Genomic DNA, 24,035 nt, shown 5'->3' on the forward strand with positions numbered 1-24,035 from the left:
ACTTCTTAAAATTAGTGCTGGGAAAAACTAATAATTATGGCCCCAAATCTACAAAGCACCTATAAATGCTAAGGGTTAAGAAAAGGTGGTTAAAGTAATTATCTTCAGAAGTAAATAGGGAGACTAGACGGAGAAGCTTTTTATCCCATGAATGAAAAAAAATACATACAACACATCAGAAAATATTCTGAACATAGGTTAGGATAGTTTTCACATAGCTGCATTGGTTTTTATTCTAACAATAAAAAAACCTAATGCCAGATCAAATTAGGAGTCCTGATTCTTCACTCCCTGTAACAATAGTATTACAGGTCCACACCCTTGCCACGGCCTATAGTGACCAGATATATTTTCCTCTTTTTGGCTTTGAAGTTGGTCATGTGACTTCCTTTGGCCAACTGGATATTAGTAGACAGAGGCTTGAACTGTGCATGAGTGACTGGGTTTGCCCTTTGGGGTTCCTACAGTCTTTGCAAGAGCAATTCGCCTGGGATAGCCTCTGGTCCAGCAAGGCTGCAAGCCTGAGGAGCAGGCCTAGGTACACCCAACGCTTGGAGCCATGACCAGCCGCGTCCAACCCAAAGCAGCCACGTCCAACCCAAAGCAGCCACGTCCAACCCAAACCAGGTGAAGCGCAACTGGTCTACAGCTACGTGAGCAAGGAATAAATGCTGACTATAGGCCACTGAGATTTGTATGCTTGCTACACAACAGTGCCTCCTCGTTGACAAGTCCTTTCTCGATAAAGAGAAAAGTACGGCAAATCAGGGAACCATGACGTATTTATTATCAAGCCTGTTTTTGTTTAGCTTCACGTGAACTAATATATAAAAAATTTTAAAGATCCCGAGAACGCTGTGTTATAGCCTTCTTGACCAAAAATATTTTATATAGATCCACTTTCACACTTTGTCTGGATTCTCTCCTCCTATACAACATGGATAAGGAGCCAGGATTTATCAGACTCAAGGGTTGGGAGAGGGGAGGGGGATCAGGATCGGCTAATGACTCTGCTCTTGATACTATCTTGATGTTAGGTGACCCTGCCATATGACCCCCACTTCTTCTCAGACCTTACCACAGTGTCAGACCCGTAGCAGTAGCTGTCAAGCTATCTTTTAAAAGTGTCAGAATGTAAATGAGTGAAGGCAGTATGTGACTGAACATGAAAGGGAACATTTCTTCTCCGTATCTAAAAAGAAGGAGGATCACAAGATGATCCTCAGTTAACTATTTAACTGAAAGGGACTAGCAAATAATCCGTTCTCTGGGCCCCTGAGTGCTGGACAGGTTGTCTTTATGATTTTGTTTCATTAAGATCTTTTCCAGGCTTGGTTTCCCAGCAGCTTCATCCTCCTCTCTAATTCTGCATTCCTAGGCATCGGATCAAGCAATCAGTTCCCTCTATTTCCCCCCGTGATTAAATCCAAAAGGGAGAAATGGGGGAAATGGGCAGAGAGAGAATCTCAGGCCAAGAGTTCACACAAAGTCTAGGTGGTGAGCTCAGCCAACATTAACGGATGCAATATCGGAGTCTTGACTCCAATAAAAGCAGCTGTATCAACTTTTCACTGGCCTCCCTCTACGTCTTGAAATCACTTGCTTAGCAGAGAATAAATAGCTTTTCTCCTAGTCCAGAAATAAGCCGGCGGTACCATAGAGACAAAGTTTTCTCTAGGATTTTAGCCAACTACCTTCTTGCTATTAATTAAATGATCAATCCCAGAGTCTAACCAGCATGAGAAAATTCCTTACCAGCCATGTTTCCTTTCACTGCTGGGAGACTTTTGCACCTTGACCAAGGAACAAAAGCAAACTTACAAACTGATCCCTAACTTTCCATATGCTGTACACAAAGAGCACACACAAAGAGCACACATTCCTCAAACCCGGATTCCTTCTCCCCTTTCATTAGGCAAGTAGACGTGGTCCGATTGGACGCTCATATGTAAGCAAGACTGTGGAGGACCGTCTTTTTCTACTCCAGTTTAATCAAGACCTAGATTAGAATACTCCTGTTTTGACCTCAAATCAGTTGTAGATCAATTTCTCTCCTTAGAAATATGTTTCTTTTCTTTCAATTACCGAGGCCTCATTTAAAAATTTTCTCAATTACTGAGTCTTCATTACATATTTCAAGCATGGTGCATCCATGAAAAGCCCTTTAAAGCAAGATGATTTCATTTCAACTTAGCCTCAGGGGGGAAAAATATTTAAATGTGCAATTTATTCAAAATAAACATCCATTTCTGAGTTGAGGATGTTTAGCTTGATAAGCTTTGGAATTCAGTTTTCTTTCCATAGCAGATGACTCTTGAGTCATGACTGAAAATATATCATCACTCGTTTTAATAAAGATAATGACAACTCACCAAAAAAAAATTCAGACAAACACCAAGAAACAGATCTGGGGGGAAAAAAAAAGTGTTTCAGTGGAAGTAAAAATACTATTCAAAATCTAAAATTGGCAGATCAGGAGAAATGAATAGTGAAAGCACTTCTTGTGTTTTAAATGACATGAGATGGCTCTGAAAGTTAGCGTTTAAAAATACTCTCTAAGAATACAAGCCAAATGACTACAGGATTATAAGTTCTCCCTCCCAGTTGTTCAGGTTTTAAAAACAGGCACAAGTAAGAATAGCCTTCAAAAAAACTAGCAAATAGCACAGGGGCAATGCAATCTGCCCAATAAGGGTAGCGTATCATGCACGTTTTTCCTCCTTTTACCAGATACCTCTAAATAATAGCATTGCCCCCCCCCACCTTTCCCTCCTTCTAGCATATTCTCTCCCCTTTAAAAAATAAATAAGAAGCATGACTAAGATGACGAGTGAAGGCACACTCTTGGGTTCTGCCTTCAGAACCAACCCTCTCACTGCTGGAGGCACGGGCACTGCCTAGAACTCAGCTTCTACTCTGGCATCGGGCACTGGCCCAGTTACCTGACGCTGCCATCCGTCCTCCCATAGGATGTGTGGATGACAAACGAAGCCAACCGCTAGCCCAGGTCCCCTTTCCCCCCAGACAGAACCCTGCCCCCTAGAGACAGTCCAGACTCCCCCCCCTGCAGCTGGACGGCAGGAACGACAGACAGACGTGCTGTGTGCCGGACCGAAGCAGTCCTGCCGGGCCACACACCCTCCTTCACCCACAGGGTCACAGTTCCCCGCTCGGAAAACAAAACCAAACAAGATAGAACCAAGCTGCTCCCCGTTCACAACAGCCCAAAGGCAGAAACAACCATAACGTCCACCAACTGATGACTACGCAAGCGACATGTGGTATATCCAAATAACGGAGTAGTTTTCAGCCATACGAAAGAATTAAGTACTGACATACGCCACGAGACGGATGAACCTTAAGAACATTATGCTAAGCGAAAGAAGCCAGACAAAACAAGGTCCCATTATCGTATGGTTTATTTACATGAAACATCTAGAATGAGATGTTCAAACCCACAGAGACAGAAAGCGGATTCGTGGTTGGCAGGAGCTAGAGGGAAGAGGGATGGGGAGTGACGGCTCAAAGGTTATGGGTTTCCTTTGAGGGTGAGGAGATATTCTGGAACCAGACGGTGGCGATGGTTGCATGACACGGTGAACGTACTGTCACTCATGGTAAATTATGGATCTTTTACCACAATAAAAAAAAAAATTAACCAAAAACAAACTGCTGCTTTCTCTTCACACACCCACTGCCAATATTTTCAAATGTGTGGTTCACACTACCCACCTCCATTTTCTCAATCCTCATCTTATCTGTAAGCTCCTTAATTTGGTTTTCCTCTCCAAAAAGTCTCTGCCTCTTCCACACATATAAACAAAAGGCATGGGGAACTATTTACACAGTTCTCCATAGGGGTGCCTGGGTGGCTCAGTCGGTTAAGGGCCGTCTTTGGGTCAGGTCACGAGCTCACAGTTTGTGAGTTCAAACTCGGCATCGGGCTCTGTGCTGACAGCTCAGAGCCTGGAGCCTGCTTCGGATTCTGTGTCTCCCTCTCTCTGCCCCTCCTCCCCTTACCTCTCAAAACTAGACAAACATTAAGAAAAATTCTTTATACAGTTCTCTACAAACTTTTTTTTTTTTTATTTTATTTTTGAGACAGTGAGAGACAGAGCATGAACAGGGGAGCGTCAGAGAGAGGGAGACACAGAATCTGAAACAGGCTCCAGACTCTGAGCTGTCAGCACAGAGCCCGATGCGGAGCTTGAACTCAGGGACCAAGAGATCATGACATGAGCCGAAGTCGGCCGCTTAACCGACTGAGCCACCCAGGCGCCCCCTCTACAAACTTTTTTATATAACCCAGTGGCCCTCTGGGGCCAGAACTCTCAGAACACCATTTACAGCCTCCTCCTCGAAACTCTCTTTGCTGCTGGCCTCCAAGCGTGGCGTCTCCAAGACCCTTCTTGACCACATGTTTCCCTTTCCGAGCTCTCTTATTCCTACCTGTCCATTGGGAGCATTCTTCCAGGCCCATTCTGGGCTCCCTGTCTGGTGCTTCTTCAACTGGACCGCTCTGGCTGGTGCTCCAGCCTCCTTGTTTCAGGAGGCAGTTCTCCCACAAACTGGGGTCAAAGTGCATTTCTTCAGTGGACGGAGATGTGAGTTGGCAAATGCACCCTCAACATTGTCTAACAGGGCTGGTTCTTTCACGGGATAAGGAACACTGTTTCCCACTGCTGCTGTAATGAATTACCAAATTTGGTGGCTGAAAACCACACACTGATCTTCCCTCAGTTCTGGTGATGAGAATCTAAAGTGTGTCTGCTGAGCCGCATTCTTTCTAGAGGCTCTGGGGGAGAGTCTGTTTCCTGCTCTCCTGCGCTTCACAGAGGCGGCCTGCATTCCTGGCTCTGAGGCCCCGTGGCCCCGTGTTCCATCTACTCAGCCGACAGCATAGCATCTCTCCCCTCTCTGACCACCTGCCTCCCTCTTATAAAGACCCTTGTGGGAGCGCCTGGGTGGCTCACATCAGTAAAGCGTCTGATTCTTGATTTGGTCTCAGATCATGATCTGGTGGTTCGGGGGTTCGAGCCCTGCACTGGGCTCCAGGCTGATGGTGCAGAGCCTGCTTGGGATTCTCTCTCTCCCCCTCTCTTTCTGCCCCTCCCCTGCTCATGTTTTCTCTCTCACAACAAATAAGCTTTAAAAAAGACCCTTGTGAATACACTGGCCTACCTGGATAATCCAGGATCCTCTTCCCATCTTAAAGACCCTTAACTCAATCTCATCTGCAAAGTCCCTTTTGTTGTATAAGGAACACAGTCACACCCAGGCGCTGGGTGTTGGGAGGTGGAAACTTTGATGGTGGTGCTGGAAGAGGGAGGTGTGCATTCTACCACAAATACTCCCAGGTCCTGAGGAAAACCTTTGACAGCCGTTTCTTTTGCATGCTTTTATGACAAGCAGGGACCTTTGCCCTCAATAGTTGACAGGTCAATTCGTGCCCGGGGGCCAACAGCTCACCAAGAAGTCTTCTCTTCACACAAGAGCAAATGAAGCCATTTTCTAAGGTTCCCTATTCAAGGTTACGTAGAGCTCTGGGGGTGGGGGGGTAGGAATCCGTGCATTTCATTTCCAAGAGAGGAGAAAGTTCTACGTCAGGGACAGGTGAGGGAAGAGGAGACTCTGGAGAGCACATAATGAAGAACACGCAGAAGACTCCCCGAGACATTAGACAGAAATAAGCAGGAAAAGGATGAACTCAAAGTACCACTGAGTTCTCCGCGGCCTCGCACATCACCAGCTTGTTTCTAAACTAAGCAGCATAGGCATTTGCCACTGGTTTGGGCCATTTGTATGTCAATGTCCTCCTCAGCCGGTCTGTCCTATCCCCACAGATATGACCTTGTCACTACTTTTTGTCCTTGTTCATTCCTCCTATATTCAAATATATGTGCATCCTACCCATGCGTGCACATGCACACATACAGACATAACCTATCATTGGATTTTCTTCTTGTAACTGCAGCGACGCAAATATTTTTGCTCTGAAATGTGCAAGTCCTGAAAACTTGCCAGGCAGCTAAGTTTCAACAGCAGCCAGGGCATTTCTAGCTTCTAGAATAGGCTGATGTCCCCTCCCTCACACGCCCTCTAGTGGCGGCCTACACCCGTGTGAACAGTGCCATGTAACAAGAAGAGAGTAATTCTTCAATAGGTTGGTACAGATATCACACACGCTTTCAAATATACAGTATTCTGGCTTAAGAAACTATTTACTTTATGTGTTAGGCATTTACCTTTCTTCTTTTTGCGATTTTTTTCATACTGCCAGAGTAAACTCAGAAACTCAAAGAAGCAGTGAACAGTCTGGTGAAAGAAAATGCCCAACGTCCAATGAAAAGAAAACACGTAAAAATAAACTGTGGTATGGTCACATGGTAGGATATTCTACAGCAGCAACCTAGAACGAACCACAGCTATACACAGCAACGTGGATTAATCTTTTTGAAAAATGTTTAGTGTTACGACATTAGTTCTAGAAGGCTACATAAATACGGTACCATTTTTATAGACCGCAAAAAAAAAAAAAATTGGGAACACATGTATATGTAATTTCAATGTATGTATATTTACATATACAGAACTTGGCTGGGATGGGTCGTTCACGAGAGAACATAACGTCTTCTCAGATTCATTCTTGCTTAAATTGCCCAAAGATTATCATCGGGAGCACAAGGATAGAGATACAAATCCTAGTCTGGATGATACAAAGAGTTTCCAAATCTTGCTGAAGTAAAAGCTCTCTCGGAGCATGCCTCAATCATGAGACTATGCGGTTAGACCCCTCACCTATGCCTGGAGGCTCAACCTCGGGCCTGTGGCAAAGTCTCAGAAAGGAAGAATTCTAGAACTTTTACTCCACCCCTCGGACACCGCCTGATCTTGGAAGTCAATCGCTTCGGTTTATTACTTCACAACACATGACCACTTCTTCTTCACCCCAATCCCATGAGACTCGGCGTGAAGTGGCACTTGGCCTGAGCAGGGCCCCCCTGTCATGCCTCTGATTTCTGAGGCTCCAGCCTTCCTTTGAGCCCAGCTGCGTCTCTGGACTTCGGCCCTGACCTTTGTTTCCAATGACTGGGCCGTGCCAGTCCCTCTCCTGGTAACCAGAGCCCTGTCTCTGGACGGCAGCTCTGGAGCCGGAGCCATTAGGCACTTGGGCAAACTGACTGCCTGCAGCCTTCTGTTGAGTCGCCTCCAACATGCACAGTCACAGACCTCATCCTGCGTGATGAGGGACCCCCCCCCCCACTGTCTCTCTTCATGATAAAAGCTACCGTGTTCACTACAGAGAGAGAAACGTAGTAAGGGTAAGCCAAATCAAGAAAATAAAAATCACCTGTATTCCCCTCACACAGAGACACCACGTATGTGACAGCAAATAATTATGAGGCACCGTACATTATACCTTCCCGTACTTATTTAAACCTATAGTTTTTTGGGTTTCTTTTTTACACAATTAGCAACAAAGGGGAAATTTTCATATCACTAAATCCTCTTCTATAACATGGTCTTAATTAACTGCATAATATCCCATTTATCCCAGTTACTATGGCTGCTTAAAAAAAAAAAAAAAAACTTACAGTGTAAAATAAAAAAATCACCCGCATCTATAGCTCCTGCCTCAGGGCCTTTGCACTGAGTGTTCCCAGAGCCTAGAAGCTCTTTATTCAGACAGGACTCACAACTCACTTTCTAGTCTTTGCTCAAAAATCCTCAGTGAAGTCTTTCTCGAGCACTTGATTATAATTCATCCCTCCCTGCCCACCCTCACACACCCTAATCCCTTCATCTGGGTTTAGTTTCCTTAAACGTGGTTCACCATGTAACATTACGTAGTGTAGCAATTTATCTTCTGGCTCAGTCACTAGAATATGAACTCCAGGAGGAACGAGTTTGTTGTTTTTTTTTCTTCCACAGATGCCTAGAAGTACCAGCAATTAAGGCACTCAATAAAAGTCTGTTTGAAAGGATGAATGAACAAACCCACACATATAGTTTCATGAAAAGACTGGAAGAAAACAAACAAAACTGGAAGTGAGTTTAATTTCTGGGTGGTGGATTTCTACAGGATTTAGGTTTTCTTCTTTACAGGTTTCCTAGATTTTTAGTGTTCTATATTAGTGGGTACTACTTTTAAAATCAGGGGGAAAATATATTTTAAATGCTACTAGGCAAGCAGGATTATAAATAGACATGTTTGGGAACAGTAAAGAAAGAGACAAAGAGAAAAAAAAAATAGGAAAAAAAACCCCAGATTTCCTTTCCCAGGAATGACCTAAAAAGAAAAAAAGAAAAAGAAAAAAAAAAAAGAGAGAGAGACAAAGAGAAAAAAAAAAATACCAAGAAACAGAGAGGAACAAAAGAGAGGCAGAGAGAGACCCAAGAGAAAGAGACAGAAAGGCATGAAAAAAGAAAAATTAAAGAGACCGAGAGGCAGATAGAAACTTCCAACTGTCTGTGAAGTCTTAATTTATATTCAAATAACCGCAACATAGGCCAGGGTAAGTTAAGAGAAGTGTTAACCACTAATCATTCTTCTTTCTCCGGTTATTAAAATCTAATGAAGCAAGAATGCTAGAAGGCAGCATTAATTAGTCTAGCTTAATTTTTAAAATATATTTATAAATGAATTACATTTTCAAACCCTCAATAACTCAGGATCTACTACCTAATCAAATCCAATAAGCATGGGGTTAAGAGAAACTGAAACATGGATTAAAATGATCGGAGTTGAAATTTTCATCTGCTTTCAAGTGTTCGTAGGGACTCAAGGTGCTGACATGGGAAATGGCAGCGTACTCACACTTTTAAGTATGCAAATATGAAGCAGCTCTAAAATAATTCTAAAAACGGGGGTGACTGAACTCACGTTATAAACCGATTACGGAGTGACATTAATTTAAAGAAAAGAAACTATCATACACAATAATTGTAAATTATAAGAAAACATAATATTGAGTGCCTTTCACTTAAGGAGCCCTGAGTTTTAAGTCACTTAGGGCTCCCCTGATGGTTGCTCTCCAGACTCAGGAAGCCCTGACCCCTGGTTTTCTGTCCAGGTTTTGACTTGATAAATCTGCCTGGATACGAGGAGACTATGCTACTCATGAAAGGAATCCGCGACCAGAAACAGGTCTAACGATTTACTGCCCTTGTCAGTGAAGCCAGTGGGCTGTGAAATGCACTTCCTGTTTGGTTTTATTTTTAATGCTTCAAGAAATGTATCGGCTGCCGTCAGGAGGGTCCATGTCAATTTCAGGGAGCGCTTTTCTCTGGAACTCACATTCAACCCATGTGCCCTACTTTAGTTTGACGGACTCCTGAGAGACAAGAACGGCCCCTAAATGTCTGGCAGGAGCCATTTTCAAAAATTTGTACATAGTTTTGTATGTGTATATATACACCATTGACGGTGGAGAGAGAAGCGGCAGAATTCTCCGTATCGTGTCCTTCCTCCAAACTAGCTTTAAAAACTGCTTAGAGTCCTTTGTTTCATACTGGTCTTCAAACTGGTCTAATTTTCAAAGCACAATTTTAAAAAATGAATCCAACAGATCGGAATCCGGATGAAGAACTCGAGAAACTTTCCAGACCAAGTCTCAGCAGCTCTGGCTGAGAGCTCGCTATCTATCAGTCACTGAATGGGGCTGTTCTTTCCCGACAGAGAGGAAGAAAAGGGCTTTGACTCTCCATTGTACAATGCATGACTACAGAATAGTGCTCAATTATTATTTTGGGGGGAAAAAAGGGAATAAAAGCCTATTTGGATTTTTATTTTGGCAGGATAGAGACTTGAATAGTAGTGTTTCATTCCCAGGCCAGTCCAGACATCATCAGCCGAGGACTTACCCACACTCAGATATACTTACCTGAATTTAATTGCATATTTTTTCTAAACTAAATAATTTAATTCAATCAAATGTATCCTTCACAGCAAAATTCTTTATTTTTTTATGTCTATTTTTGAGAGAGACAGAGTGTGAGCAGGGGAGGGGCAGAGAGAGTGGGAGACACAGAATCTGAAGCAGGCTCCAGGCTCCAAGCTGTCAGCACAGAGCCCGACACGGCGCTCGAACTCACGAACAGTGAGATCATGATCTGAGCTGAATTCGTAGGCTTAACCAACTGAGCCACCCAGGCACCCCGGCAAAGCTGTGTTTCAAAGCTCATGGAGATGTGGCTCCCTGTCTACACTTCTGGCTGAAATTAAATTGAAAAAATACAGATTTCAATATTATGCCTTATTACAAAGGTACAGGGACAAGGTTACAAAACACAAGTTACAAGGTCACTTTTAGGCACACTCAAAAATGCCCAAACTGTAAAATCGACTATTTTCAATGTATGAGTCGATACTGTTCCTGTGTCTACCGGCAAAGAAAGGACACCAAATAAGATACCATGTTCAATGCTTTTTACTTAGTAGTTCACCTTCTCTATGCAATTTTGATAAGTAAGGATGATTCATAAATAACCGAAAATGCGGTTTTCACACTAAATTCTATTCCTCAGAAGAGGCAATTTAGCAAATGGTAGATGACTTTTCACTTTTAACAGACACAGAATGTCGTGCTCAAGGATTTAATTAATTAGACATCCCTTTCTTAAACACTCCAATTTGTTCTGGGCATATGAGCCGGGGCAAGCTCAGGACTTGGGTTTTGCAATCAAAGATTCTTGGCTCCTTTTCGCTGGGGGCAAAATAATAATAATAATAATAATAATAATAATAATAATAATAACAACAACAACAACAACAATAATAACAACAATAATAATAATAATAGTAATAGAACCAGCTAGAATGTTCTGACTGGCAGTTATCAGGAAGCTGACAAGGCAGAAAGGCATTTCATCCCTCGCAGTGGGGCCACACAACTATTTCTCCTGACGGCAGGGGAGTCCGAGACAAGCCAGCACCTCGACCATGTGACCAAGATCCAGGCAAAAAGCTCACAACTCTTGCTAATCCCTGCTGGCTCTAGAAACCCTGACTGTTAATTCTCTGCTATGCCCCTGCGCAGTCAACTCCAGGTAAGGCAGAGTAGACCTGGTGTCCTCATGAGTCACTGGAAAGCCACTCCCCAATTCCTGTGAAGGACACATTGCTACAGACATCGGGATTCCAAGGATGTCTGGTAGGAAATCCCAGCGCTCTCAGCCATAATTTTCAAACTCTTTAGTTGCCATGGAAGAAAAAAAAAAAGATATTTTCTGTAAATTGGAACCGAACAATAAAAGAAGTTTTCTGATGCGAATAGCTCCTTAATCTGGTTATAACGTACAAAACCATTAAAGAACTCTGTAAAGAAATTTTGAATGATCGCTCTATATAGGCAAGTCATTTCTGTCAAACTTACACTTTGAAAAACCTGGCCAAAATAAAAACAATTTTAGGTTTTTAAAAGGCAATGTGGACAACATGTCCTTTGTTAACAGATGATTTTATTCAGTCAGCTGCCACAGTCACGTGCAGAAATAAAAAGCCCTTATGACGCTAAGGGTCAGGTTGCATTTCAATACTAGGAATGAGCCCTAAGATGTGAATTGGGTTCAGTTGACAGACTGCTCTGGAAACACCCTGTCCAGGCTGTAGAGTCAGTGTTAACTGTTCATTAAGGAAATAGGTCAAGCACGAGCCCTTCTCAGAACTGAAACACTATGAACCACATTTTCACCAAATCAACTTTCCAGGTACAAAAGCCGTTCTGTGAGTAGCATCTGATTAAAATTATCCAGCTTTCATTACTGATGACCACGTCAGACTAGATGCTGGCTTTACCATCGTTTACAAGTAACACCCACGTGAACACTAGGAACAGCCTTTGTTAAATGTCCAGAGAAACTACACACGTGTGTAAGTATACACACACGTCACCATCTTCATGCGAAATTTTGAGAGAAATACTTTCGGCTTCACTGACAGAAGCATATTTTCCCCGGGAGGAAGTGACAAGTCTGTGAAAGAAGAAGCCATTAGACTACAGGGAAGGAAGGAGGTCCCTTTTCTTCGGCTTTATTGAGAATACAGTTGATATGTAACATCGCAGAAGTTTACCGTGTACGATATGATGGCTTAATACACATATAAATTGTGAAGGGATTACCACACAGGTGGTTAACACACCCCTCGCCTCACACAACTGTCATTTTGTTGTGGTGGTGGTGAGAACATAGAAGGTCTACTCTCGGTAACTTTGGAGTCTACTATATGGCGCTGTTAACCAGAGTAGCGATGCTTCACATTAGATCCCCAGGATTCCCGGGGCTTCCACCTGCAAGTGTATGCCCTTAGGCCGCATCTCCTCGTTTCCCTCCCCTCCCAGCCCCTGGCAACTCCCAATCTCCTCACCATTTTTATCAGCAGCTTTTTTAGAGGCCACATATAAGTGAGATCATACAGTATTTCATTTAGACTTATTTCACACAAATAGCGGAATCTCCTTCTGCTTTTATGGCTAAATAATATTCCATTGTATATATGTACCTGTTTATCCATTTGTCCACCAATGGGAGGCTTAGGCTGTTTCCACATCTGGGCTGTTGTGCATGATGCTGCAATAACCATGCTGTTCCAGGCACGTCTTTGCAAGAGTGAGCCCATTTCCTTCGGGCATATGCCCAGAAGCGGGATGCTGGATCATATGGTAATTCACACATATGGTAATTCTCTTTTTAATTTTGTAGGAACCTCCATCCTGTCTTCCATAGTGGCTGCAACCAATTTACGTCCCCACCAATAGTACACAAAGGTTCCATTTTCAAGGGGCTCCTTTTTCATTTAAAAGCATTACGATGGCATTACGAAGAGAGAATGTCCATTACTTGATTTACCTTTTTACAGTGAACTTAATGATCTTTCAACGAAGCAGTTAAAGCCCCACAGAGAGAAGGCCTGGCCCATTGTGAGACTGAGCACAAACCACTAGCAATATGCGACACAGGACAAAGTAACCAGGAAGTGCAAAGACCCTAACCCCCCGCGGCGCACATGAGCAAAATGGCGCCTCTCTGCCTCCAAAGATCCTCTTACACAGCACTGCTTTCTATCCTTCAAAGAAAGTGGTTTTGAATTTTTCGATGTTAAAAACACAAGCACTACCCAGCACGAGACACCAGGAATCACTGCAAGCAACATATCAAAGAAATTAGAGGAATAAATATTTTAATTCCACATCTCCATGATGAAAAGAGAACAGAATACAATGACACAATAGAAACTGCAGCGAAAAAAATATCAGGAAGTATCCCTTCTGTGGTGGATTAAATCACTTTGAAAGAGTCCTTGGCCAAACAAACACGTAATAACAATAAGAAAGAAACAGGAATGATTCTTTGCTCCCATTTCTGATCACCAACTATAATTCTAGTACCAATTCTGACCTGGGGGGTGGGGGGTGGGGTGGATTGCAGGAGGGGGATGTTGACCGAACCACCTAGAGACTCCAGGTCACCAGCTGAGTGTTCTACAAGTCACCTTGATTTTGACATTATCTACCTGGGGATAGCGTCAGACTCCACAGGTCAAGGGCTCAGTCCGACAAAATTCCGGCCCTCTTCCCCCACTTAGGTGCCATTCACAAGCCCAGGCAGTCACCCACACTTCTGACCAACTGGCTACAGACTGGAGGTTCCAACGACCCCCTCCCTGCCTTGGTTCCATGAATTTGCTAGAGGGGCTCCCAGAACTCAGAAGCATTTTATTTACGAGATTACGGTTTTGTTACAAAAGATGTGACTCGGGAACATCCAGATGGAAGAGAAGCATGGGGCAAGGTGCGGGGAAACAGTGCTGCTCCCCACAAATCTCTGGGTGTTCACCAACCTGGGAGCTCTCCAAACACTGTCCCTTGGGTTTTACGGAGATTCATTACACAGGCACAATTGATCAAATCATTGGCCATGGATGGTTGATTCAACCTGCAGCCCCCTCCCCGCTCCCCAGAGAAAGGGGGAGGGACTGAAAGTTCCAAACCTCAAATCACAAGGTTAATTCCCCAGCCAACCAACCCTTCCCCCTCCTCCCCGCACCGGTCCTTAGGTGTGGTGGAAAAGCCACTTCATTAACATGGACAAAAGACACCTTTCTCTCAATAATTAGGAAACTGCAAAGGTTTTAGGACTCTGTCCTTGAAACTTGGGGACAAAGACCAAATCTATATTCTTATTATAAATCACAACATCTCCAACACAACAAACCCCTCAAGTTGTATTACAGACTCTTTACGGCTGGGAGGGATATTTGAAACTATTGTCTCTCTTACCTCCTCAGTCAGCAGATGAGAAACTGAGGCCCAGAGAGAACTTGGCAAGATCATCAGCTGGTGGGGGGGGGGGGGGATGGGGGTGAATTGAATACGTATCTGGGCAATTCTGAAGTGAATGAGACCCTTCCTTGAAAAGGTTATTTCCATGATCACGCCTTCTCTGGGGGCACACGGGCACTTTCCCAAAGTAGTGAAATATTACAAATCTACACAAAAGGCATGTTATAAGGTGCTATTCACTCCCTGACCAAAGCCAGTGCGCTGGCAAAGGGGGTCCCTGGGTCCTGCTGTGCTCGCTGATACTTTTTTCCAAATCATCATCAAACACTCCAATAGCTTCTAAACAGGCAACGTGTTCTAGGCTATGCTAGAAGGGCTTGGACGGCAAGGCCTCTAGAAAAGCAGGCATGCGATACCTTCACGGGTCAAAATAAGTACCAGTAAATCTGAAAGGCTACTCGCCAGAGAGCACAAAGTGCTTTTTAAGATTCCTGTGAAATCACACTAGCCCACTGGGTGGAATCTTCCCCCTGCCCCAAATTAGGGAGCCGGGTCACTCTCTGCACGTGCACAGAAGGCCAGGACATGCCCAAGGAGCTCCAGCGTGCCTGCAACAAACAGGACTGGGAGCTGGGACCTGTACTGCCAGGCCAGGGGCGGGGTCACGCCTAGAGTGGCCTGCAAGCCACAAGGGCACCACCGTCACCACACTTTCAGATCACTCTCTGGTCCTGTTCTCATCAATAGCCTTCTGGTCTTCATTTGATTTCCCAAACAGACACCCATAACCAACTTGGAGAAACCTGACAAGCACCACTTTGGCCAGGTGGTCAAGGTTAGCATCGTGAGTGATACATCACGCCAATGGGAAGCACCCTTGACACGGAGCGATGGAAATGGCACTTCACCCCTGTTGGCTTCTCCCCAAAACCCATAACCCCAGAGTAAAGGGGGGTTCTATAATATACTTGACTAGGACTCCTCAAAACTATCAAGGTCGCCAAAAACAAGAAAAGTCTGAGAAACTGTCACAGCCAAGAGGAGCGGAAGGAGACACGACTATGAAACACATTGAGGAATCCTGGACGGGATTCTAGAACAAAAAAAAAAAAAAAGAACATTGGGCAAAAACTAGGGAAATCTGCACACAGTGTGGACATTTAGTTAATAGGAATATATTGACTACTGTCTCATTAATCATCACACATACATCATGGTAATGTAATAATGTTAACAGAAGAAAGGTGGGGGTGTACTATCTCTATATGGGAACCCTGTACTATCTTTTCAATTTGTCTGTACATCTCAACTGCTCTAAAAAATAAAGTCCATTTTAAAGAAGGAGAGAACCAACTATGTATTTGAACCCACTGGACATCTGGGAGGTGCAGTCACCTGCCCTCCATTAGCCATGACATTGGAAACCAAGTTCCCTACCTTTCACTGAGGCTTCTCCACAACTGTGCACCTGCAACAAGGAGAGGCAAAGAATGAAACATTAATGGAGGCGTTTTTCTCTCGAAGCATTTCTCAACGCAGAAATCTTCTGAGCTATCAAAAATGCGTAGATGTTGGGACGCCTGGGTGGCTCAGTCGGTTAAGCGTCCGACTTCGGCTCAGGTCATGATCTCATAGCTCGTGAGTTCCAGCCCCACGTCGGGCTCTGTGCTGACAGCTCAGAGCCTGGAGCCTGTTTCAGATTCTCTGTTTCCCTCTCTCTCTGTCCCTCTCCTGCCTGTGCTCTGTCTCTCTCTCCCAAAAACAAACATTAAATTTTTATTTAAAATTAAAAAATAAAATAAAATAAAACAGAATGCTTAGATCTTTCAACTCTAGAAATTATCACACCATTCAGTATACACCTCTGGTACCAGAATTAATTCAGGCAATGTGTCCACGAGTATTTCAGAGCCTGCTATTTGTAAAACACTTGGATAGGTGCCTTGGGAGATGGAACCCTGTATCACACATGGTCCTGCCTCGGAGACTTGAGTGTTCAGTGGGGCAGACCTAGCATGCACTGAGGCGGTGTATGGAGGGAGAGAGAGAGAGTATGGCTGCTCGAGACAGTCCCAATAACAGAGGTGCCATTTACGGTGGGCTTTGAAATGGTACTGACAAAAGGAGAACTGAGACAACAGTGATTTGAGAAAGGAGCTTTTTATCTATTCATCCTTTAGGTATTTTGAGCTTATGTTGAGGCTCAAGTGAAATCAACAGAAAAAAAATGCATACTTGGATCTCATTTGCTTTTTAAAAAAATTTTTTAATGTTTATTTATTTTTGAGAGAGACAGACACAGAGTACGAGTGGGGGAGGAACAGAGAGAGAAGGAGACAGGGAATCCGAAGCAGGCTCCAGGCTCAGAGCTGTCAGCACAGAGCCTGACATGGGACTCAAACTTGTGAACCGTGAGATGATAACCTGAGCCAAAGTCGGATGCTCAACCGACTGAGCCACCCAGGAGCCCCTCTCATTTGCTTTCTTGATGGGCTTACTTTCTTCATTGCACTGTATCTTAATATTATACACCCAGCTGCCAGTTTTAATGGATATTAGAAATGGCCATGAGGTGGTTTCTGCATTTTTCCATCTTTCCAAAGATGTTGTCCCTTTTGTTCTTCAGTATCCCCTATCAAAGATCTATTAGGGGTGCCTGGGTGGCTAAGAGTTGGTTAAGAGCAGGTGACTCTTGGTCTCAGCTCAGGTCTTGATTTCAGGGCTGTGAGTTCAAGTCCCACATTGGGCTCCATGCTGGGCATGGAGCCTACTTTGGACGGAAGGAAGGAAGGAAGGAAGGGAGGAAGGGAAGGAGGGAGGGAGGAGGAAAGAAAGAAAGAAAGAAAGAAAGAAAGAAAGAAAGAAAGAAAGAAAGAAAGAAAGAAAGAAAGAAAGAAAGAAAGAAAGAAAGAAATTAAGAGAAAGAAAGAAAAAGAGAGGAAGGAAGGAAGGAAGGGAGGGAGGGAGGGAGGGAGGGAGGAAGGGAGGAAGGGAAGGAGGGAGGGAGGAGGAAGAAAGAAAGAAAGAAAGAAAGAAAGAAAGAAAGAAAGAAAGAAAGAAAGAAAGGGAGGGAGGGAGGGAGGGAGATCTGTGTGATAAATTCTTAAAATTTAGTCCCAGGGAAGAAAAAAGTTTCTTGAAATTGCTTGCATTCTTTCATCAGACTATTAGAATTATTCAGTGGATCTAGGTTCCCTTTTTACCTTGGCTGCCAGTAAGCACAGGGATCAATCTGTTGCTCAATTATGGTCACCATATTAGAATCTATTCCTCTACTTACACCTTTTAAAAATAGCCTTGTTTTTTATGTTCCTCACAAGCTGCCTCAAATACTTTGGGGTTAGATGGCACAGCAAACAAAGCAAAGAAACAATTCCAAAGAATCCAAGGGCTTACGAACACTAGTGATGCCTCAGCTGAAGTTGGAAAGTGCGAGAGACTAAATTCTGGCACTAACGCTCACCTTGTCATACGACCCTTCTCTGATAGCACCGGCCCCAAGAGTGGAGGAAGCGGGTGACATCAGGGGGTGCTTGCTTGTTTGCTTATTAAAAGTGGCGAAAATGAGCATGGTTGCTGGGCTGTGGGGACAAGGACATTCAGAATGGCAAGGACAGCAGACCTGCAGCCACTGAGCACCGAGCAGGTGGGGGCTGTGCAGGACAGAGGGGCGGGTAAGAGGCCGAGCAGGACGGCACTTACCCTGAGGGCAGAGCCGGTTCAGCAGGAGTGAGGGGCTAGGGGCTGGCCAGAGGGTGTCCTGAGGGGTGACTCTCAGCCTCTGTAGGGGTTGCAGACACAGTGCTTCTGGTGGCTCAGGTCAAAGACGAGGCCACGCAAGTGGGTGACCAAATCCAGGTTACAGGACGCAGGGACCGAGAACGGAGGCACACGAGTCCACCCGCCACAATCCCTGATGGCCCATGCTCAACTGTGACCAGAAAATGGCGTAAACGGACAGTGCAGATTTCGCAGGAGGAAAGGTACGAAGGGACAGAGGTTGAAAACGAGTGGCCGCGTGGGGACCTGCTGAGCCCCCCTCCCGCCGCACAGGGCGGTGCTGGAAGAGGATGTTAAAGGGAGCCGGTGGCAGAAGGACAGGCTCTTCTGCGAGGAGAGGGAGGCGGGGGACGGTCGAGCAACAGCCTACGGCTGCAGAGGGATTTTCCACGCTGCAGAAGGGTCCCCCAGGGCCTGGACGAAGGGGCTCACACAGGAAAGTGTGCACTCAAGGTACACAACAGGAGTGAGCGCGAACCCCCCCCACAGCTGCAGGCTGCTCCTGCTGCCGACTTGTAACAGAGACGTGGATTCCAGTAGGTTCCACAAAGATGAATTCACGTGAAAGATCTCCACACTGTTGCCCACCTCCTTCATATTAAGCATCTGAGATGGTATTAAAAATAGCAATGGGGGGGAGGGGGGGAGAGGAGGAATAAAATGAAATTCGTAACAGCAGAAGCATCAGCTCTTTAGCCGAAACCGTCGTGGGAAGCGGGGACGCTGAGACGGGAGGGGAGAGAATGGCCCCGGGAGCCTGACGGCTCGCTCTTGCTTTCCCAGTTGCTGTCCTAAAGCCAACGTGAGCAGCGACAGTGGCTGGCGGGTCTGGCTGAAGCCATGGCGTCTCCGTAACAGCATGTGGCTCAAGATGGAAGCTTCCCGGAGACCCACTCGTCTCAGCCGGGCCTGGGCTGAAAAGTCTGCAGAGTCAGGCCCCTGCCCACTACCCGCAGGGCTCAAATGGGTCTTTGTCTCCAAAGCCTCCACTAACGGAGGCCGAGGCCGGCACTTGTGCTCCTTCATCGCGGGCCGAGGGGCGCTGGGAGAGAGCAGAGTTAATCCCGACCTTCTGCCTTTGTGCAGTAGAAATGCTGTATTCGGAGCAGTGCCGCTGGGCTCATACCCTCAGAGAAAGCCTGGCCTGGGGCAAGCGCCTGGCGTGCAGGATGGGGTCTGAGAGCTCGCCTGGGGCGCTGGGGCCGGGGTGGGCCTGGATGCCCCTGGCAGCCCAGGGCCACCAGCAGGCCCTGAACAGAAAGGCGCTCAGCACAGGCCACCCGAGTGAACACACCCCATGACGTTCAGATGATGCGGCAGAGCGGACCGGGCCGCACTGAAGCTACTGGGCCCAGGGCACTCCTGTTCCACGGTCTCAGTCCACCCTACCCGGCCGAGCGGCCTGGGTTGGTCTCGGCCGTGTCACGGGATGAAGAAGCTCAGGCTGTGCAGCTGGCGGAATGACAGCCCCCAGAGACGCCAGGTCTCCCATCCCCGAAACCTGCAAAATGCCACTTTCTACGGAAGCGGGATGCACTGTGTGTGATTGAGTCAAGGGCCAGGAGATGGGGAGACTGTCCGGGGCTGTCCAGGTGGGCCCCAAGTACAACCACGAGGGGCCTTGTAGGATGGAGGTTTGACGAGGATGAAGAGGAGGGGGTGAGCGCAAGGGCAGAGAGTGGAGGGACGTGGCCACAAGCCACGCACGACAAGCCACCACCCGAAACCACCCGAAGGAAGAGGCAGGGGATGCTTCCCTAGAGCCTCCGGAGGGGGCACAGCCCTGCCGGAACCTCGATGTTGGCCCGGTGGCACTGATTTTGAGCTGGTGGCCTCCAGAACAGCGAGGGGAGAGATTTCTGTCGCTTTGAGCCACCACGTTTATGATGGCTTGTTACCGCAGCCCCAGGAAACTAACCCAGTATCCGGTGGGTCCCCGCCACACTGGGAAGTGAAGCGAACAAGCCCGGACTAGACCCTTCAGGCTCCCACTCTTCCAAGGCCACAGCTTCCGTTCGCCGAGGGCCGAATCCTTGCAAGCGGAGGCGGCCTGCACTCTGTGAACGCGGAGGTCCCGTATTCACAGGAACGTCAAGACAACGAGTCAAGGCTGATAACAACCTCTGTGCAAGCGTCCAAGAGTGAGAAAAGAGCAGTCGCGAAGCCTTCAAGCCCTGTGCTTGCCTGCCACGCTTGTCTGCTCCTACAACTTGTGCCCAAATGGGGACCAGATTTGACTCGAAACGGAAACGATCGAGATGCTCGGCTAAAATGGCTGCTGATAAAAATGTGTAAGTGGTTATTGCTTCTAAGATTCCCCTGAGGAAGGTCCTAGAGGGTGAAAATGTTCCAAAGTCTACTGGAGAAAAAGGGTCTCTCCTCTGTCCGTTAGGATCAGGGCAGAGGGGTGCCCGGGTGGCTCAGTCAGTTAAGCGCCCACTCTTGATTTCAGCTCAGGTTATGATCTCATGGTTCATGAGATCGAGCCCAGTGTCAGGCTCTGTGCTGAGTGTGGACTCTGCTTGGGATTCCCTCTCCCTCCCTCTCTCTCTCTCTCTCTCTCTCTCTCTCTCTCTCTCCACCCCCCCCCACCTCCTCTCCCCAACCTGCGCTCTCTAAAAAAGAGACAATGAAATGAAAAGTTTGAATCAGGGCAGAAACAGGGCATCACCGCGGGTGCATCTGACAGACCCTGTGCAAAACCCACAACATGAGACCGATGCTCGGCTTCCAGGTGGCCTTAATACATCTGTGGTGAACAGAGTACTGGGGCAGGTGTCTGACAGGGTTAACAGGGAGTTGGGTGTCTATTCTCTGAAACAGAAAAGGGTGGGGTGAAGAGGGAGGGGAACGAGGGGAGAACCCGTACACGAATGCAATCTTAATCCACAGATTCATGAAAAGAAGTAATTGGGGGCCACTGGGTGACTCAGTCAGTTGAGAGTCCGATTCTTAGCTTCTGCTCAGGTCATGGTCTCACGGCTTGCGAGTCTGAGCTCCACATTGGGCTCACGGCTGTCAGCGCAGAGCCCGCTTTGAATCCCCCGTCCCTCTCTCTCTGCCCCGCCCCCACTTGCGCTCTCTCAAAATAGATTTTAAAATATATTTTTAAAAAAAGAAAGGAAGGAACTAGACATAAGTGAATTTGTGGGAGGTCTCCTAACCAAATTTCCAGTTTGGCACTTCCCAATTCCAGTAGATGTATTCCTCACGTAAATTCCTACAGTTAACAACATTGGGTTTTTTTCACCTTCTCAGATTCAGCAGAATGAAGGAATTACCTTCAAACCTTCTAATGCAGCAATGTAACACAGTCTTTCTACACATAATTTACTTTAAGAAGACTTAGAATATAAACTGGAGCTCAAGCCCACTGTGGAACATGATGATGGTAAACCCGTAACAGCTGAGATCCCTGGTCTCAGAGTTGGCTTTAGGGAGAACAAGGGTGCTTCCTACAAGGCAGGCCTCGGTACCCTGCCAGGGCGGGAACTCTGGGAAGGTCTTATGCGCATCGATCCATATGGACCCCAGCCAATATTATCCTTCCATGTGGGTGTTACACTGAGGGAAATCAAATGTCTCACTGGAACCTCCTTCTCTTGGCTATTTTTTTTTTTTTTAATTTACTTATTTGAGAGAGAGGAGAGCGAGCGAGTGTGCAAGCGGGGGAGGGGCAAAGAAAGAAGGAGAGAATCCCAAGCAGGCTCCACACTGTCAGCGTGGAGCCTGACATGGGGCTCGATCTCACCAACCCATGAGATCATGACCTGAGTCAAAAGCAAGAGAGTCGGACCCCTAACCGACTGAGTCATCCTGGTTTTTGATCCCATCAATCTTACCACATTTAAAGTACCCAGGGCCCAATTACTCCAAGGAGGGACTTTTGCTCATTCACAAAATCTAGCTCAGGCTCTGGTCGGAGGGCCTCTCCAAGTACAGAAAAGCTGGACTCAGATTTATAACACAGACAAATTACTCAGAAAACACCTTGAGCAAATTTCCAAAATTAACTCAAAGTCTCATTTTTAAACAATCAGTTCACTTTTCATTATCATGAACTCATTTGTTAAAATTTACTTAACTACTACTTTTTTTTTTTTTTAAGTAATCTCTACCCCCAACATGGGGCTTGAACTCAAAACCCCAAGATCAACAGTCACATGTTCTACTGACTGAGCCAGCCAGGCACCCCAATTGTTATTTGTTTTTAAGCCCAGAATTGTTTTTCTTCATGGAGGCAGAGAAAGTTTTCATATAAACGAGCCCATTTTCCAGTGGCCCAAGCTTCATCTTGGGGGACGTTATAAATATTTCACTGTCATCCTCACTGCAACCTGCTTACATATCAAAATGGTCTTTAAGTAGCACTTAGAGCCAAAGAGAAACCAGCACGCACACACAAACCTTTCGCTCAGGACCAGTAGCTCTGACTAGGGACACCAGTTAAGTACGTAATAAATATTTGCCAAATAAATAAATATTCAACAAACATTAATAATAGCCAAGTCAATGCCTACATGACGTTATTTTGTTCCCTTCGACAATGTTTTTATTTATTTTAATAGAGAAAGAGAGGGAGGGAGGGGCAAAAAGAGAGGGGGAGAGAGAGAATCCCAAGTAGGCTCTGCTCTTGGACCCACAAACTGTGAGATCGTGACCTGAGCTGAAATCTAGAGTCAGATGCTTAACTGACTGAGCCACCAGAGCGCCCGTTCCCTTTTAAAACTACTTGGTTAATGTGCCTACACAAAGATCAGATATTTGGGGTCTAGCAAATTACATACCATAAAAATGAATTCTCAGTTTTCTTACCTCTAGCTCTGGACAAAACCATATCCTTTATTATTTGCATAATAACACGCCCGAGCATCATGACAGAAATCAGGTGATACACTCTCCATGGAGTCAGTGCAAGGAACCTGTAACAGCAAAAACAGACAAATCATGATTTCAGTTTGACGATTTTCATCTTTTTTTTAAGTTAGGTTTAATTCCTAGCATAGAAACGAAGACACAAATTTCAGTTTTCAGAATCACCCCAACGAGACCACATCAAAGTTACCCAATAGGCATCAAAGTCAGCAAAATAAAAGCGCTTGGGCCACGTATGCGTTGGTGCTAGACTTTCCGCTGTAACCTCTAATTTGGGCAGAGGATTCTCTATGCTGGGTGTGGCCCAAATATCACCCTGCTAACAGATGGAGAGTGGAATTGACCTGAAACCAAATCATGAGGCACTAGAAAGGCAGAAGGGTAGGTTTTCCACTATGTGGAGGGGCTACTGCCCTCCCTGTTCTACTTCTATCTACATTCATCCGCCAGCCCCTCCCTCCGATCTCTTGGAAACAGCAGTGATTAAGGATCCAAGGGACTAGCCCCTTCTCTTTAAGATCACATCCTGTGGTCTATCCAGCCAGGTCCTCTCCGAGGGGAAACCAAGAATTCTTTATCACGAACAGCACACAAACATTGCAGTACTTTTTTTTTTTTTAATGTTTATTTATCTTTGGGGGGGGGGGGTCACAGAGAGGGAGACACAGAACCCGAAGCAGGCTCCAGACTCTGAGCTGTCAGCACAGAGCCTGACGTGGGGCTCGAACTCACCAACCGTAAGATCGTGACCTGAGCCGAAGTCGAACATTAACTGGGCCACCCAGGCACCTTTGCAGTACTTTATGATTGGGCTTATAAAGGAACGGAATAAGCCTTCATACAGAGGTTGAAGCCTGCTTACAGATTAAATGCTCAAACTTCCAGTTAATATTAATTTTGGTGTAATCATAATCCTAGAAAAATTAACATATATGCCATTTAAAACTAGTTGCAAGGCACTGTAGGCTTTATGGAGAAGGACACATACTGTAAAGAAAGAATCCTGTCTTCCGGGAACTTAACTTCCTCATCTGAGACAAACACGGGCCAAGCCAACCTAACAAAATCCAAGGCAAGGAGTCTGAGGTACTCAAGTAA

General features: G+C 45.7%; 1 protein-coding gene across 1 annotated transcript in view; it reads right to left on the reverse strand.

Annotated features, from left to right (window-relative positions):
• Positions 1-24,035, reverse strand: part of RETREG1 (reticulophagy regulator 1) — a 131,076-nt gene that overhangs the window by 74,253 nt on the left and 32,788 nt on the right. The window contains exons 2-3 of the mRNA XM_025923750.2: positions 22,878-22,984; positions 15,720-15,750 (exon numbers count right to left, since the gene is read on the reverse strand). Coding sequence (XP_025779535.2) covers positions 15,720-15,750; positions 22,878-22,984 — 138 coding nt within the window. The remainder of the gene's footprint in view (positions 1-15,719; positions 15,751-22,877; positions 22,985-24,035) is intronic.

The sequence above is a fragment of the Puma concolor genome, chromosome A1 (assembly GCF_028749965.1).
Source record: "Puma concolor isolate L17-30 chromosome A1, mPumCon1.1.hap2, whole genome shotgun sequence".
In the NCBI taxonomy this organism is placed as follows: Eukaryota; Metazoa; Chordata; class Mammalia; order Carnivora; family Felidae; genus Puma; species Puma concolor.